At 40.2% G+C, this 16,845-nt stretch overlaps 1 protein-coding gene across 13 annotated transcripts in view; it reads right to left on the bottom strand.

Moving 5' to 3' along the window:
* Positions 1-16,845, bottom strand: part of WDFY3 (WD repeat and FYVE domain containing 3) — a 283,117-nt gene that overhangs the window by 98,268 nt on the left and 168,004 nt on the right. For 11 of the 13 annotated variants that reach the window (XM_086407523.1, XM_086407528.1, XM_086407526.1 and 8 more), the window contains 6 exons: positions 13,249-13,430; positions 8,873-9,104; positions 7,275-7,435; positions 4,905-5,016; positions 2,510-2,700; positions 1,182-1,334 (listed from right to left, as the gene is read on the bottom strand). In XM_086407523.1, coding sequence (XP_086263649.1) covers positions 1,182-1,334; positions 2,510-2,700; positions 4,905-5,016; positions 7,275-7,435; positions 8,873-9,104; positions 13,249-13,430 — 1,031 coding nt within the window. Of the gene's footprint in view, positions 1-1,181; positions 1,335-2,509; positions 2,701-4,904; positions 5,017-7,274; positions 7,436-8,872; positions 9,105-13,248; positions 13,431-16,845 lie in introns of those variants that run through there. The other 2 variants (XM_086407537.1, XM_086407535.1) reach the window with 2 other exon arrangements.

Genomic DNA, 16,845 nt, shown 5'->3' with positions numbered 1-16,845 from the left:
GTAGACATGAGCCTGTGGGGCTGGGTGAGAATCTAAAGGAAAAAGAACAACACAGAGGGAAAGGGTAAAGAAGTGAAGGCGGACACTTTTCTGTAAAGTAATGAAAATTTCATACAACGTAGGAGACACGGGTTCCATCCTTGCATCAGGAAGAAAGAAATGGCAACTCACTCCAGTATTCTTGCCTCAAAACTCCCATGGACAGAGGAGCCTGGTGGACTACAGTCTAGGGGGTTAAAAAAGAGTCACACATGACCTAGTGACTAAACAACAACAAAATGAAAATTCCATCACCAGAAAACGATGGGGAAAGTAGTGAATAAGATAAAGAGGCAGGTGAGTGATGCCTAAAAGCTGGCAAGAGGAGGACATGCGAGAAAATGGAAACATGGAAAAGCAGCATCATATGCTGTGGAGGCTGGGGTAGCAAGAACAGAGGAGAGCCATGAATTTTTATTTAGAGAGGTGCTGCTAATAAGCTTTCAAATAAAGTTTCAGTACAATGTTTATGGCACACAGTCTTTAAAATAACTGACAAGATGGAGCTTACGAAAGTTACAAAGAAGATGATTTAGGGCCAGACATCACAGCAAAGTCTTGAGTACTAGACACTATTCTGGGTTGTAGGGATACAAAGATGCAGACAGACATGATCTCTGCCCTTGTAAAGCCTCCAGTCTTGCGGGAGGAGATTTTATATAGTGATGCGAGTGCAAAGTGCTGTGAACAAGAAATTAAAGACAGAAAGAATACGTGTGATTAAGTGGTGCCTTGAGAGGACAAAGTGGAAGCTATTATGGTAGTAAGTCAGTAGAAATAAAAATCTTGTAATTTTGCTGAAATGAATATTTCACTATACAGCTACTAGTAACCAAAATTTTTTTTGCTGAAAATATTATGTTTGCTTCATGTCATGCCAATGGCAACAGCAAAGTGACTATAGTTAGGTATATGCATTACACCATTTCACTGTTATACTATTGACACCATGGATTATCGCTGGTAAAAAGCACGATCACTACTCTATTTTGTATGTTTTACTAATGACATTAACGTGAGAATCATAAAATTATAGAACAAAAACATGTCTTAGAAAACGCTTTCATAGTTAACTCATAAATACACCAAAAAAGGAATCGGTTCATTGATTATGTATTACCGGTTAGTATTTATATACATACTTCAAAATCACAAAGTAGATCCTGGAAAGCTGTTGAATTTGGAATAATGGAGGTCTCATGTCCACTGTCAACAGTTCCCACCAAGGAAAAAGTGAGATGGAGAATGTGGCTGTTAAGAAGGGAGCGTTTCTTCTTAAACAGCATTGCCAGCAACTGAAAGAAAATATCAATGCTTGCTGGTCAATCATCATACACACACATGAGAACCCTAAGGAGAGCAGTTCCTAAGACTTCTACACTGATTTCTAATCTTTCATCATGATAACATAGCATTATAGGAAATCTGAAAATCAGGGTAATCCCATTATTCTCTTATTAAACTATTCACTTTTACATAAAATCTACTCGTACATAAATACCTTGAGTTGCTGTTGCCATCACATGTATATAATTTTCTATTCCTGTTCTCTACATAATATTTTGTCAAAAGGATTGTTTTCTTTTGCAACACTGTCTCCAGAATTACAATTTTAAAAGACTGAATGATATATGGAATGGTTATAGTATTATTAGTCATTCTCATATTATTGGAACATTGAGATTATTTCTATTTTTTCATGATAGACAATGCTGCAACTGTTATTTTAAGAGTTTTCCAAAACAAAACATCAAAATAGTACAGTTAAATCTACTGAAAACATTATAGTAAACATTATCTACTACCAATGAACTAACTGCTAAAGTTAGAGAAGGCATTTATACTTCATCTTCCCTAGAGGAATTTAATCTTGACCCAAATACTTATTTCTCTTGTTACAAGCAACTTACCGCCTAAATCCCTAGCAGAGACTGTAAATACGTGAACAGGGCATATTTTTAGTCTCACATGTGTTTTCAGGACTAGCAATGACAAACTTAACATACAGTGGCTCTCATATCCCCTACCTAACTAATAAGGGAGGAGAGGGGGTAAAAGATGACATGGTGTGAAGGAGAAAGACAAGGAAAACCAGGAGAACCTGGAATTATGACTGATTTAGCCATCTCTAGAGCAAGTGATAATACGATCCTATTTCTTTTTTTTTCGCCCATGCTGTGGAGCATGGAAGGAATCTGTTTCCCATGCATGGGAAGCTCGAAGTCTTAACCAGTGGATCACCAGCGAAGTCCTGACCCTATTTAATTCCTATTGTCGTAGAGAAAAATAACTGAACTAACAACCCACATTCTTATTTGAAACATGTTTTATATTAATAAGAACTACCAACTTTTAAAGTTTACTTGGACAATATAATTCTTCCAGAGTTTGAAAAAATATGAATTAACAATGAAAATTATAAGATTTTTAATGCAAAGTAAAGTGAAGACCAAGCTTTATTGTTACAAACCTGGTAGCCCCGGATTCTTTCCATTTCTTTGCTGGCTAGTGGGTTACTCTTGACCACACAAACCAGGGCCTTGACCGCTGCATACAGCCCTTCCACATCAGAAGCCATGGCTACCAGGCCCAGGATGGCTGCGGCCCCACCAACGTACTGCAAAGTAGTGGCAACAGGCTTAGGAACAAATGTTCTTACTCCTGATTAAAAGACAGTGGAAAGTAGTTAAAATAAATTCCCCATTGTAAACAAGAACTGAATAAATCATCTTAAGAACTATTCATTAATTACGCATTATTTGTTTTTAGTCACTAAGTTGCATCCAACTCTTTTGCGACCCTATGGACTATAGCCCGCAAGGCTGCTCTGTCCATGGGATTTCCCAGGCAAGAACACTGGAGTGAGTTGCCATTTCCTCCTCCAGGGGATCTTCTTGACCCAGGGATTGAACCCGCATTTCCTGTGGCTCCTACACTGATAGGCTTGGGAAGCCCATAAAAAAGTCAAAAAACCACATTCCACATTATTGCTCAAAGCTTCTCTCAGTTATGTAATATGAGTAACAGTACATCGGTGACCTTGAAAAGCATGGTAAACACAGTACTGGAACTAACTTTGTAACAATTATCTACATTCTTAACCTTTTTTTTTTAAAGGCATTGTTTGAATGTCATCTGCCTACTGATCAAAATTGAGTTTCTTAAAAAAACAAAGCCAATATGCATTTTATATTTTTGTGTGTCTTGTAGCATTCACAATGCTTTTATATAGCATGGAGTTGGATTTTAAAAACTACCATCTAAGGCAATTAGGGCCAGTATTACCAGTTTATAGATAAGAAAAATCGACATCCACAGAGCTCCAATGTCTGGCATAAATCCACAGTGACAGATGAAGTATTAGAACCTAAATCTTTGAGCTCTTCACTCACTGCTTTTTCTACTATACCACAGATCAAGAAGCAATAGTTAGAACTGGACATGGAACAACAGACTGGTTCGATATTGGGAAAGGAGTAGATCAAGGCTGTATACTGTCACTCTGCTTATTCAACTTAATATGCAGAGCACATCATTTGACGTGCTGGGCTGGCTGAAGCTCAAGCTGGAATCAAGATTGCAGGGAGAAATATCAATAGCCTCAAAAATGTACATGACACACTACCCTAATGGCAGAAAGCGTAGAGGAACTAAAGAGCCTCTTGATGAAGGTGAAAGAGGAGAGTGAAAAAGCTGGCTTAAAACTCAACATTCAAAACACTAAGATCATGGCAAACGGTCTCATCACTTTGTGAGAAATAGATGGGGAAAAAATGGAAACAGTGACAGATTTTATTCTCTTGGGCTCCAAAAATCACTGTGGATGGTGACTGCAGCCATGAATTTAAAAGTCGTTTGCTTCTTGGAAGAAAAGCCATGACAAACCTAGGCAGGGTATTAAAAAGTAGAGAAATCACTTTGACAACAAAGGTCCGTATAGTCAAAGCTATGGTTTTTCCAGCAGTCATGTATGGATGTAAGAGTTGGACCATAAAGAAGGCTGAGCACCAAAGAAATGATGCTTCTGAACTGTGGTGTTGGAGAAGAATCTTGAGAGTCCCTTGGACTACAAGCAGATCAAACCAGTCAATCCTAAAGGAAATCAACCCTGAATATTCATTGGAAGGACTGATGCTAAAGCTGAAGCTCCAGTACTTTGGCCACCTGATGTGAAGAGCTGACTCACTGGAAAAGACCCTGATGCTGGGAAAGATTGAAGGCAGGAGGAGAAGGGGACGACAGAGTGTGAGATGGTTGGATGGCATCACTGAGCAGGTTCCGGGAGTTCGTGATAGACAGGCAAGCCTGGCATGCTGTGGTCCATGGGGTCGCAAAGAGTTGGACACGACTGAGCAGCTGAACAACAACAACAGTGCTGCCATATTTTTGCAAAGAATGTAGAGCTGAGCTCAGGAAATATCTCCTGAGCTGAACAAAGAAAAACTACCATGGGCCTTACCATAAAGGAAACTTTTAGCAATACAGTATGGTCAAAAAAGAAAAAGTTCAGAGACGTGGACGCTGATGGAGCATTAATTGCCAAGGACTGATAAACATGTTGGACACTGACTGGCATAACACTTCTCGTTAATTTTAAAAGGAATCCACACTATATACTGGGCTTCCCTAGTGGCGCAGGCAGTAAAGAACCTGCCTGCAATGCAGGAAACCTGGGTTCAGCCCCTGGGTTTGGAAGATCCCTTGGAGAAGGAAATGGCAACCCACTTCAATATTCTTGCCTTGGAAACCCCATGGACAGAGGAGTCTGGTGGGCTACAGAGCATGGGGTCACAAAGAGTTTTCATGACTCAGTGACTAAACCAGCACCAGAAAGAAGCCTGAAAGGAAAAGGCAATGTGACTCACCCAAGTATCCAATCAGACTGGCCCCGATTGTCCGTGCGGGCCCATTGAGGTGTCCTGCAGAGTTGTGGATCAGCTTCACAGGAGTGGCGTTCTCATGGGAGGAAATGCCTAACTGAAGAACAAACAGGAAAGGAAAAAATGTCATGAGAGAGGAACGGTCTCAACATTCTGACTGGAAAAGAAAAAAGAACATGAATGGGGAACATAACTTTGCTCTCTCGACTTCTCAGAATGTTAAAAAACATGAGCGTTCATTTTTTAAAAACGTGCAAATACTTGCAAAGGTGTGGAAACTCGGAGGAAGCAAGTGAAATATTAATACAATCCACTGAGAGAAAGGTGGTGAGGGGGTCTTGGGGAACAGCTCTGGATTCCTTCTGAATGAAACTCGGTTGTGGTGTAAAGGTTCTCAACACTCACTGCCTCCCAGTATTTCTGATCAGTGAATATCATAGAATGAATATAAGGCACTGTCCGCGTCCACCCTAACAGGGGCAAGGGGAAAGTTTACAAGTTCGACATGAAAGCAAAAAAAAAATTGTTTCACACTGTATGCAAATAAATGTCACATAAATTGCTCAAAAGTTTATGGATAAAACATGCCCACACAAAAGAAATGTATTTTGCACAGACATACACAATTTGCTTTTAAAGCAAAAAAAAAATGTAATTCATAGACGTAATTCTGTTGTTATCTGTAGAACTAAATTTATGTGGTTTATGTTTCTCAGCAGAGAGATATATCTATTCACAGGCAAGCCTCTGGCTTAAGAGCTTGTCAATACTTACTATTCCCAAATCCTTTCCTTCCAGCCTCTTGATTTCCTTCCCCTTGGCTTTGCCTCCCCTCAACAGCCAAAATGTCTTGACAAGCTCACTGACGACTCCACCTTCCTAAACCTGACAGTCAGTCCTCAGCCTTCACCCTTCTTGACTGCTCTGACACGTCTGCCACAGCAAATCTCTGCCTTCAACACCAGACTCTCCTCGCTTTCTCCTTTCGGGCTGGCTCCTTAGTCTTCCCTGCTGGCTCTTCATCATCCCACCAGGGCCGTGACACTGGAATGTGCCAGATCTCTGTCTGTAAACCTTTCCTCTTCTCTACCTGCATCTCCTCTTTGGTGACTGCACCTAGCCTCGTGGCTTTAACACCACCTAGGAACAACCCTCGGAGAAGGCAATGGCACCCCACTCCAGTACTCTTGCCTGGAAAATCCCATGGGCGGAGGAGCTTGGTAGGCTGCAGTCCATGGGGTCGAGAAGAGTCGGACACAACTGAGCGACTTCACTTTCACTTTTCACTTTCATGCACTGGAGAAGGAAATGGCAACCCACTCCAGTGTTCTTGCCTGGAGTATCCCAGGGATGGGGGAGCCTGGTGGCTGCCGTCTATGGGGTCACACAGAGTCGGACACGACTGAAGCGATTTAGCAGCAGCAGCAGGAACAACCCTAGCATTCAAACCTCTCCCTTAAACCGACTCCTATTTTCACGAGGCTTTGAGAAGCCTCTTGGAGACACCAAAGTTTTCCAAAACATAATTCTCAACATCTCTCTCACCGGCCCCCAAACTACTCTTCCTATAGTTTTCTTCGGATCAGAACAAGGGACCCCACTTTCTCCTGGCCTACTACCCAGGCCTTCTCTCCCGTCGTTCTGGCCACACCTGCCTCTCTGGCAGGCCTGTACTGTCCCCTCAGGGCCTCAGCACTAGTATCCCTGGAATGCACACTCCACTCCCCTCCCCCCATACATACATCATTCTTTGCCGCCTTCTCTCTCTCAAGACTGCTCCAATTTCGCCTTCTCAGGGAGGCCTCCTCCGACCCTCCCACTGAAACTATCAGCCTCTCTCTCCCCTTTCCGGCTTGGTTTTTCTACCTAGCACTCTTCGTCTTCCAACAGACTCTATGATCAGGTTATTTCTTTCGTTATTACTGTCTGTCTCTTCCATTAGAATGTAAGAACGTTAATAAAGGCAGGGATTTACTCTTCATCTACTGCTGTGTCCTGAACAAAATGGTGCCCGGTGTTTAGTAAGTTATCCAAAAAAGAAAAATTAAAATAGCAGTTCTGTTCTTTAGTTTCCTAAGGTTCAATTTCTTAATTGCCAATGAAAATATAAGAATATAGACTGGGCACTTGGAAGGAAATTCTCACTCTTCCAGATTACACTAAATGGCTAAAAATGTTGTGGCTTAAATCCAAAGCAAAATAAACCAAAGTAATACATGAAAAATGCTGCTTTTAGCAACCACTCCTGCTTGGCGGCGGGGACGGGGGCGGGGGGCGGGGGGGTGCCAGAGAAAGCTCTGGAACACCTTTGCAGGGAGCATCAGCCGTGACCCATTGGGAAATCATTCTGCTTACCTGCTTAGCGATGGCTTTGCTGTCCAGCTTGTTGTACACCTTCCGGATTCTCGCCACTGTCAAGGCGGACACGGACAGTGCATAGAGGCCGAATGACACCTTTTCCTCTGGTACTAATGACACAGGAGATGGGACCACACCTTCAGATTTTGCATCTTTACCTTCAAAAGAAGAATAATCCTTTTCAAAATTATCAGCTTTTCTCTTGATCCTAAGACAATTTTTTAATTCTTATCATTATTTTTAAATGGGTAGCCTTGAAAATCTTTTAAAGTGGAACAAGGAACTAAAATTTAGAAACTGTTTTACTTAATTTCCAGCTCTTCATTTATTTCTTTAATTAGAAAATAAGGAAAAATCACCCAGTCACAAAGCTTTGCCTAGAGAAAGAAATGGCAACCCACTCCAGTATTCTGGCCTGGGGAATCCCATGGACAGAGGAGCCTGGCAGGCTACAGTCCATGGGGTCTCAAGAGTTGCACATGACTTAGCGACTAAATAACATAAAGCTTTGGATCCCAAGTTTTACTCTTAAAATATACTTAATATGCAGCACAACGTAAAGGAAGAAGAGTTCTAAGAATGACCAACGGAATTACAAAACACTTTCTCTTGGTTCCAAGGAACAAGTGAATGAGTGGAACATCTGTGAGCTCTGTAGCATTGGGTCTCCTCCCCAGTGAGAGCTCTCATATACGCCTCTCTTTATTCCTCTAGTAGACACAGCAGAGTAGTTCTGAAGAAGGTGACTTAGTGTGAACCTCTGCTTTCTCACTTAAAAGCTGCATGACCTATACATCTCTGCACCTCAGTTCCCTCATCTATACAACGCGGATGATAACAATAGTTCCTGAGTCCTGGTGTTTTGAGGAGACGAATGGATACTTGTGAGGGGCCCAGAACAGCTATGTCCTTCTTGGGTATAAATTTATTCAGCACATATTAAGTGCTTAGTCAGTGTTAGCTATTATTAGATATTATCTGAATCAAGAAACTAAGTGAAAGTAAAATTACATAGTCATAGTACTATTATCATTCATCGTATACTTGTCCCAAATCTACTTAAAACTTTGGCAGAATGAGAATGAGGGAAGGGAAGGTAGCATCTGGAAAGAGCACTACCAAAGAACTGAGCTTAACATCAGCGCTCTGATTCTAAATTCCTTTTGGAATAAAGGATAACAGGAGTGGACTGCAGGAATAAAGAGACGAGGCAAACTGATGCTAACTGGTCCAAGCTAAACAATGTTATGTGTGTGTTTGTCAGACTCTTCCTTCTTTCCTTTTCCCAAAGGACATACACTTTAAACAGCTTCGTGTAATAGGAGAAATGACAGAGAGAAGAAGGTTGGGAAAGAAACTGGAAAACTAGTGATCAGACATGAAGACAAGAAACAAGGATGGACGGGATGATTAGTGGAGGAGAGCATTCTGAATAGCAGAGAGGGGTCAAGTTTCATGCTGAACGCAGAGGAGAAGGTCCTTTTATTAGACAAACGTAATGTATAATCTTATCTACACGTATGCACTTATTCACACATTTATATCACAGGAGGTAAGTCTTACATGATTTTAAGAACAAAGAATAAGTTACTCACATGGCATACATACGGCCTGAAAGCTTCCCACGTAATTTGGTCCTAGTTCATAAATGGTAGTAACATTTGAAGGAGGTAATACTTCTTCTAGAAAGTGTGTAGGTCCCAGGCGCCAAACCAATGAAGCAATTTGGCGCTGGGCAGGCGGAGTACCAATGTAGGCATAGACTGTGCTAACCACTGGTGGGTTTGCAGAGCCTGAGCCCCCGGGAGTACTGTGAACATAATGCAGCTGTAAAGAAAAGGAAAGCAAATTTGTGAGAGTCAACCCCAAACACTGTCACTAGGAAAATAATCATTTTTCAAATGAAGATTTTCATTATCCAGGGCCATACAACTTTATAAATATACAAATGTTGTTGAGCTGGGAAAGATAAGAGCAGGCCAAGATTCTACAAACGGATGCGCAAGATGGAAATTTGTAACTAAACTCTGTAATACAGATAAACCACCTAATGCTAGAAAGGGCAACAGACAAATATAGGGACACTACTACTCTCTGGTTTGCAAATGAAATTAATGATGCTGTTATGGAATTTTCAGGTTGATATAAAAAGAACTTTCCAACTATGGTTAGGCAGGCAGTCTTGCAATTAGTTATAACACTTGCAATGTGAGTGTGTTGAATAAAATTGCATTAAGAGTTTTATTATGAATGAGTAAAGTGCTATACAAATCTTAGAAAAATGAGTATTAAATAATTTGTGCCATTACTGCCATTCAGTCACTCCAACACTTTGTGACACCGTGGACTGCAGCATGCCTCCACCTTCTCCTAGAGTTTGCACAAACTCGTGTCCATTGAGTCGGTGATGCCATCTAACCATCTCATTCTCTGCCACCACCTGATCCTTTTGCACCTCAATCTTTCCCTGCATCAGGGTCTTTTCCAATGAGCTCCTCTTTGTATCATGGGGCCAAAGTATTAGAGCCTCAGTTCCAGTATCACGACTTGCAATGAATATTCCGGATTGATTTCCTTTATGAACGACTGGTTTGATTTCTTTCATGTCCAAGGGACTCTCAAGAGTCTTCTCCAGCACTACAACTCAAAATCATCGATTCTTCGGTGCTCAGCCTTTTTTATGATCCAATTTTTACATCTGTATATGACTAATGGAAAAACCATAGCTTTGATTCTACGGATGTTTGTCGGCAAAGTGATGTCTCTGCTTTTTAATACACTGTCTAGGTTTGTCATAGCTTTCCTTCTAAGGAGGAAGCGTCTTTTAATTTCAAGGCGGTAGTCACTGTCTGTAGTGATTCTGGAGTCCAAGGAAATAAAATCTGTCACTGCTCCCACCTTCCCCTCTTCTAACTGCCATGAAGTGATGGGACCGGATGCTATGGTCTTAGGTTTTTGAATGCTGGGTTTCAAGCTAGCCTTTTCAGTCTTCTCTTTCTCCTTCATCAAAAGCCTCTTTAGTTCTTTACTTTCTCCATTAGAGTGGTATCATCAGCATATATAAGGTTGTTGATATTTCTCCTGGCAATCTTGATTTCAGCTTGTGATTCACTCAGCTCAGCATTTCGCATGATGTACTCTGCATATAAGTTAAATAAGCAAGGTGACAATATATAGCTTTGTTGCACCCCTTTCCCAATTTTGAACCAATCTGTTGTTACTAGTTCTGGTTCTCACTGTTGCTTCTTAACCCACATACAGGTTTCTAAGGAGCCAGGTGAGGTGGTCTCATAGTCCGATCTCTTTAAGACTTTTCCTCTTGTTGTGATCCACACAGTCAAAGGCTTTAGTGCAGTCAGATGTGAAGCAGAAGCAGATGTTTTTTTGGAACTCCTTTCCTTTTTCTATGATTCAACAGATGTTGGCAATTTGATCTCTGGTTCCTCTGCTTTTCCTAAATCCAGCTTGTAGATCTGGGAGTTCTTGGTTCACATACTGCTGAAACCTATCTTGAAGAATTTTGAGCATAGCATGGGAAATGAGCACAATTATACAGTAGTTTCAACATTCTTTGGCATTGCCTTTCTTTGGGATTGGAATGAAAACTGACCTTTTCTAGTCCTATGGCCACTGTTGAGTTTTCCAAATTTGCTGACATGTTGAGTGTAACTAAAATGTTAAATGCTGTTAAAATACAGCATCATCTTTTATGATTTTAAATAGCTCAGTTGGAATTCTGTTACTTCACTAGCTTTGTTCATAGTAATGCTTCCTAAGGCCAACTTAACTTCCCATTCCAGGATGTCTGGCTCTAGGTGAGTGACTGCACCATCATGGTTATCCAGGTCATTAAGCCCTTTCTTTTATAGTTCGTCTGTGGACTCTTACCACCTTTTTATGATCTCTTCTGTTTGTGTTAGGTCCTTACCATTTCTGTCCTTTATCAAGCCCATCCTTGCATAAAATATTCCCTTGACGTCTCTTCGCCATGACCCATCTGTCTTGGGTGGCCCTGAATGGCATGACTCATAGCTCCATTGAGTTATGCGAACCCCTTCTCCATGACAAGGCTGTGATCCATGAAGGGGGTTATAATTTATACACACAGTTTAATCTCAATGAAAAATATATTTTTAGATTTGAAATTATACTACTGTTTACTGACAAGATGCTTAAACTGTCATTCAATTATTACAATAAACATATAATTATACAGTGTAAGAGATCAGGAAATCAAGTAGCTTCTTACAGCACAGGCAGCTCTCATCTGTTGACAAGTGTGTGCAACATTTCCACAGATTGTTTTGTCTTAACACTGTCCCAGCTTCAGATCACACCTATTATTCTGTGCATTAAAGAATAGTTCCTTGTGATGTTAAGAGTAGGAGTATGAAGACCAACATTTGACCTAAGGTTAGTTTCACAGGACGGTGACTTGATGATATCAATGTATCAGTAATAAATTTCCTACTTCACAATCCTACAAGTTAGACATTTTTATTTTCAATAATATTAATACTAAAAATAATGAAGAAGCAACCTTCTAAAGAATCTACAAGCCCATTTCAAATGCAATCCTGTATACGAAGAAAACATATGACTATTCCCAGAGTTGATTTCAGGATTTATCATGTTGAAACAATGTCACAGTAAAATATCATTAAGGAAGGAAATGTATTCAAAGGCGGCCCATTTCACTACTTTTTAAACTTCAATTCAGAAAAAGGCTAGATTCATCTTTGTTGCTTCTTTCAAGTGATATCTCTATAAAAATGGATACCATCTTTTCAAAGTTAAAGAACTTTAAGAGCTTGCTAAAATGGCACCCCACTCCAGTACTTTTGCCTGGAAAATCCCATGGACGGAGGAGCCTGGTAGGCTGCAGTCCGTGGGATCGCTAGAGTCGGACCCGACTGACCGACTTCACTTTCACTTTTCACTTTCATGCATTGGAGAAGGAAATGGCAACCCACTCCAGTGTTCTTGCCTGGAGAATCCCAGGGACAGGAAGCCTGGTGGGCTGCCGCCTCTGGGGTCGCACAGAGTCGGACACGACTGAAGCAACGCAGCAGCAGCAGCAGCAAACACAGTTCGGTAGAAAGTAACATGCAAAATTCATCCTGACTTAAAAAAGGACCTTTGGATTCTTTACTGGTTACATCAAATCTCTTGCCTCTCTTCTGAAAACTGTACTATAGCTATTGAGAGTAATGTGTATGCATTCATTCATTCATTCATTCAACAAACAATAAGGAAACACCCAATATTATTTTCAGGGACTAATCCTGTTGATCTGAAAACAAATATGAATAAAAACCATTCAAACTCTAAAGGAAAACGGAATCTACTGGACTGCACACAGTAGTAAAAATGAAGTGACAAAATAGTGTGTTCATTGTTTATTGAGGCATCTAGGGGCTTCCTCTTGGCTCAGCTGGTAAAGAACCCACTTGCCAATGCAGGAGATGAGGGTTCGATCCTCGGGTCGGGAAGATCCCCTGAAGAAGGAAATGGCAGCTGGCTCCAGTATTCTTGCCTGGGAAATCCCACAGAGGAGCCTGGCGGGCTACAGTCCAGAGGGTTGCAAAGAGTCAGACACAACTTAGCGACTGAATAACAAGAACAACAAATCTGGTTTCCAGCCATCCAACTGGTTTCTCTATGGTGAAAAAGCACTTTCCAATCCGGCAAGTGCTTGTCCTTCAGTGCTCTTGCACTGTCCTTGTCCTTCAGTGCTCAAGCACCGTGCTATTCACTAACACCTTCAGTACCTTGTAACACCTCCTTCATTTCTAATAAAGTGACATGAATTAGCCTGCCACATGACTCTCACATGCTGTTTTAAATGGGCACTGAAGGACAAATTAAAATTAAGCCAGTATTTTAAAAAAATACGATTGCAAACATACACATAAATGCTTTGCACACACCACTGAACTGTCTTGTAAGGTGGGTTTCTGAGCACGCTCACCTTCACAGTGCTGACAAGCTGGCCGTCGATGTAGAGGGTTGCAGTGCTGTTCTTCAGCATCCCTTTGCTCATCACCAGAACCAGGTGATGCCACTGTCCCTCAACGATCAGTTCTCCACAACGGAAGCGAGCACAGCATGGCAGAATCTCATAGAAAGAGGATTCTTCACTAAAATCATCAACTGAAGGAGGAGGGGGAAGAAATTGAAAACTCATCATCATCCTCATTCTACAGTTATTCACATTGAGACTTCCACTCTGTTGGGCTAACATCTTGCTGTTGTGCAGTCACTAAGTTGCATCTGACTCCTGCGACCCTGTGGTCTGTTTCCTGCCAGGCTCTTCTGTCCATGGGATTTCCCAGGCAGGAACACTGGAGATGGTTGCATTTCCTTCTCCAGGGGGGTCTTCCTGACCCAGGGATTGAACCCATGTCTTCTGCGTCGGCAGGCGGATTCTTTACCACTGAGTCACCTGGGAAGCCCAGACTATTATGATGATGATGTAAATAAAAATACCTTATTCATTGAATAACTTAACTGTAGTAAAAAGTAAAACCTGGGACATATTTTGCTCATTTCTGCTCAAGATGCACGGTCATAATCAAAGTTATGATAACTAATGAAATGAAAAATAAATAGACTGTAAAATAAATTTACGACAGACAAAAAAAGAGATTAGTTGAATACTACCCATTATGGTCTGTTATAAAACATCTTTTAAAATCATAGTTTAACATGCATTCAATTATAGACTTAGAAAAATAAAAAGGAAAATTAAACAGTTTATTTTTGCTTTATGCTCTGTTCAGTGATACAAGGGGGGCAACTATTTGTTCTTACTTTGTAGTTGTACAGCCTTGACCTTTAGCTGACGACTGTTGGTAACAAAGTGATTTGTGGAGTGGAAAATTTTTTCTTTTTTAATTGGAAAGATATTTTCTTTCGCTCTGGGGATCTGCTAACATTTGCAATCATTTCTTGACTCTAATCTGGCTTGCCTCTGCTACCGAGTATGTTGCCATATCATGCCAGGATATAACGCGTTAAGTACTAACTTAATGCTAAAATAGTTAAAATTAATTTATCTTTTATAAGAATTCAAAAGAAGATGGGACAGCAGCAGAAATCCAGATGTTAAAAACTCATTCCTCCCCACAACCCAAGAAAACTTTTTAAAAAAGAGCTAATCTTAACCATTTACTTTAATGCAGACCCAGTGGTTTTCAGGACAAACTCATATAATATACCAACAATTAAAAGTTTGTATTATTTTAAGAAACAAGCACAAATAAAACATCATACTTTTGGAATCTTAAAATATTTTCATACACTGAAAAGCCAAGATTTTATTTTTAAATGATGATTCAGAGTATACATCTACTGATGGGCCTAGCGTCATGGACTAAGGGATGCAAAAGAAAAGATAAGAGGTAGGGGTGAAACCAAGAACTCTTCCCTCTCCCTTCCTGGTTAATAGACTGAATCCTCTTGAGAGCTGTAGAAGATGAAAAATTTTTCTGAGAGCTTCACATTCTGACTCAGGCTTAAACTAAGATATACCCAGCATTCAGTGGTATTTCAGGATATTTAGTGAGCCAACTGGTTCTGACAACTTTAAGTTACCTAGGCATCTTAATGAGCTGTAGCTGATCAGAGGATAGATGCTTATAAAAGTAATATTGTTAATATTACTAATGTATATGTTACTACAATTTCCAATGATATATTAACTACTGTAGTCTTATAAATTATATTCAGTGAATGATATAGTTAGAAAACATTTTTTATTGAAATATCCCCAATCCAAACTTTTCTATTAAATTCTAACCTCTTTCCAAATTCTCCATTATTATTCACTTAACTCATTATTCCCTTTTCAATTTTTAGGTAGTAGGGTCCAGATTACAAAAATACAAGTATCATGAGTGGGAACTTAAGACTTCTGGGAGGGTAAATGGACAACAACAAAATAAAAATTACAATCTATGAAGTCCAGGTAAGTGGTAAAGAATATAAACAAAGGCTATGACAGTGGGCATAGGGAGGAAAGGAAAATTCAAGGAACATTAAGGAGCGACAGTACAGCAAGACTGAGTAGAAAGGGGGGTAGCTTCCCAGCTGAAGTTTCAAGGATAATTTGAGGTATCTAGATAGGATAGCTTGCTCCTTGGAAGGAAAGCTATGACAAACCTAGACAAGATATTAAAAAGCAAAGACATCACTCTGCTGACAAAAGTCCATATAGTCAAAGCTATGGTTTTTCCAGTAGTCATGCATAGCTGTGTGACTTGGACCATAAAGAAAGCTGAGCACCAAAGAATTGATGCTTTCAAACTGTGGTGCTGGAGAAGACTCTTTGAGAGTCCCTTGGACAGCAAGGAGATCAAACCAATCAATCCTAAAGGAAATCAACCCTGAATATTCATTGGAAGGACTGATGCTGAAGCTCCAACACTTTGGCCACCTGATGCAAAGAGATGACTCACTGGAGAAGACCCTGATGCAAGGAAAGATTGAGGGCAGAAGAGGAGAGGAGAGCAGAGGATGAGATGGTTGGATGGCATCATCAATTCAATGGACATGAGTCTGAGCAAACTCCAGGAGATAGAGGAGAGGAAGCCTGGTGTGCTGCAGTCCATGGGGTTGCAAAGAGTCTGACACAACCAGCGACTGAACAACAACAGAAGACGGGATAACTGCTAGTTAGGGTGCTATTCACCAAGACAGGAGAACAGAAGGAAATGCAGATTTTAAGAACAAGTATTTCTGTTGACTTTTATTCACATTAAGACACCTAGCGTGCAGTGAACATATGAGGACAAAGCCTGGGACACAAATTAAAAAATTTTAACTTCACAGTGTCCCTGAGGTTACAAAGACATAATGCTAACAGAAAATTGATGTTTTCTCATGAAAAGCTGGTTGAGTACAAAGACTAAACACAAAAGCTTGAAGAATATGAATTTTAAGAGGAAGATGGAAGAGAAAGCTGTTGAAGGAAATTGCGAGAGAGGTCAGAGACATAGTGAAAGAACAGAGGGAGTAGGTATCTCAAGACTGGAGGTAGTCTTAATTAGGAAGAAAATAGAAACAGAATCAAATGCCACAAAATGGGCAAATAAAGGATTTTAAAGCAGTCCCTGTATTGATACCTAACTCTGTGCTGATCGTGGTTAAGAATCCTAAGACAAGAAGCCTTACTATCCAACTGATGAGTTAATATTCATATTCAATTAATAAGTGAATAGTGACTACAGGTGAAGCAATATATGCTATTATTTTATTTAATTAGTTAAAAGACAAAATTAGATGATAAAAAAGAGGTATGTTTATATACAAATGCTTATATTCAGAGCAAAGAAAATTCAGTGAACTGATATTTCTATATTATTTTACTTGTATCTTTTAGGAAGATCTTCATGAATACCTTGAGTTTGAAGTCAACAATGTAATGGTATGGCATGTTGGAGGGAATTAAGAGAATTAGGATTATTAAATGGTCAGTATTAAGCCTTGAAGGTTAGCAGTGAATAAAGTAATTAAAATGTTATTGTGTCTAGCACAGAGTGGCACATATGGTGGGCAGGTGCTCAAT

The sequence above is a fragment of the Bos grunniens genome, chromosome 6 (assembly GCF_055505025.1).
Source record: "Bos grunniens cultivar Pamir isolate PY7600 chromosome 6, Bosgru_T2T1.0, whole genome shotgun sequence".
In the NCBI taxonomy this organism is placed as follows: Eukaryota; Metazoa; Chordata; class Mammalia; order Artiodactyla; family Bovidae; genus Bos; species Bos grunniens.
Note: the sequence above shows the minus strand (reverse complement) of the source record. Positions and strands in the feature narration are given on the sequence as shown.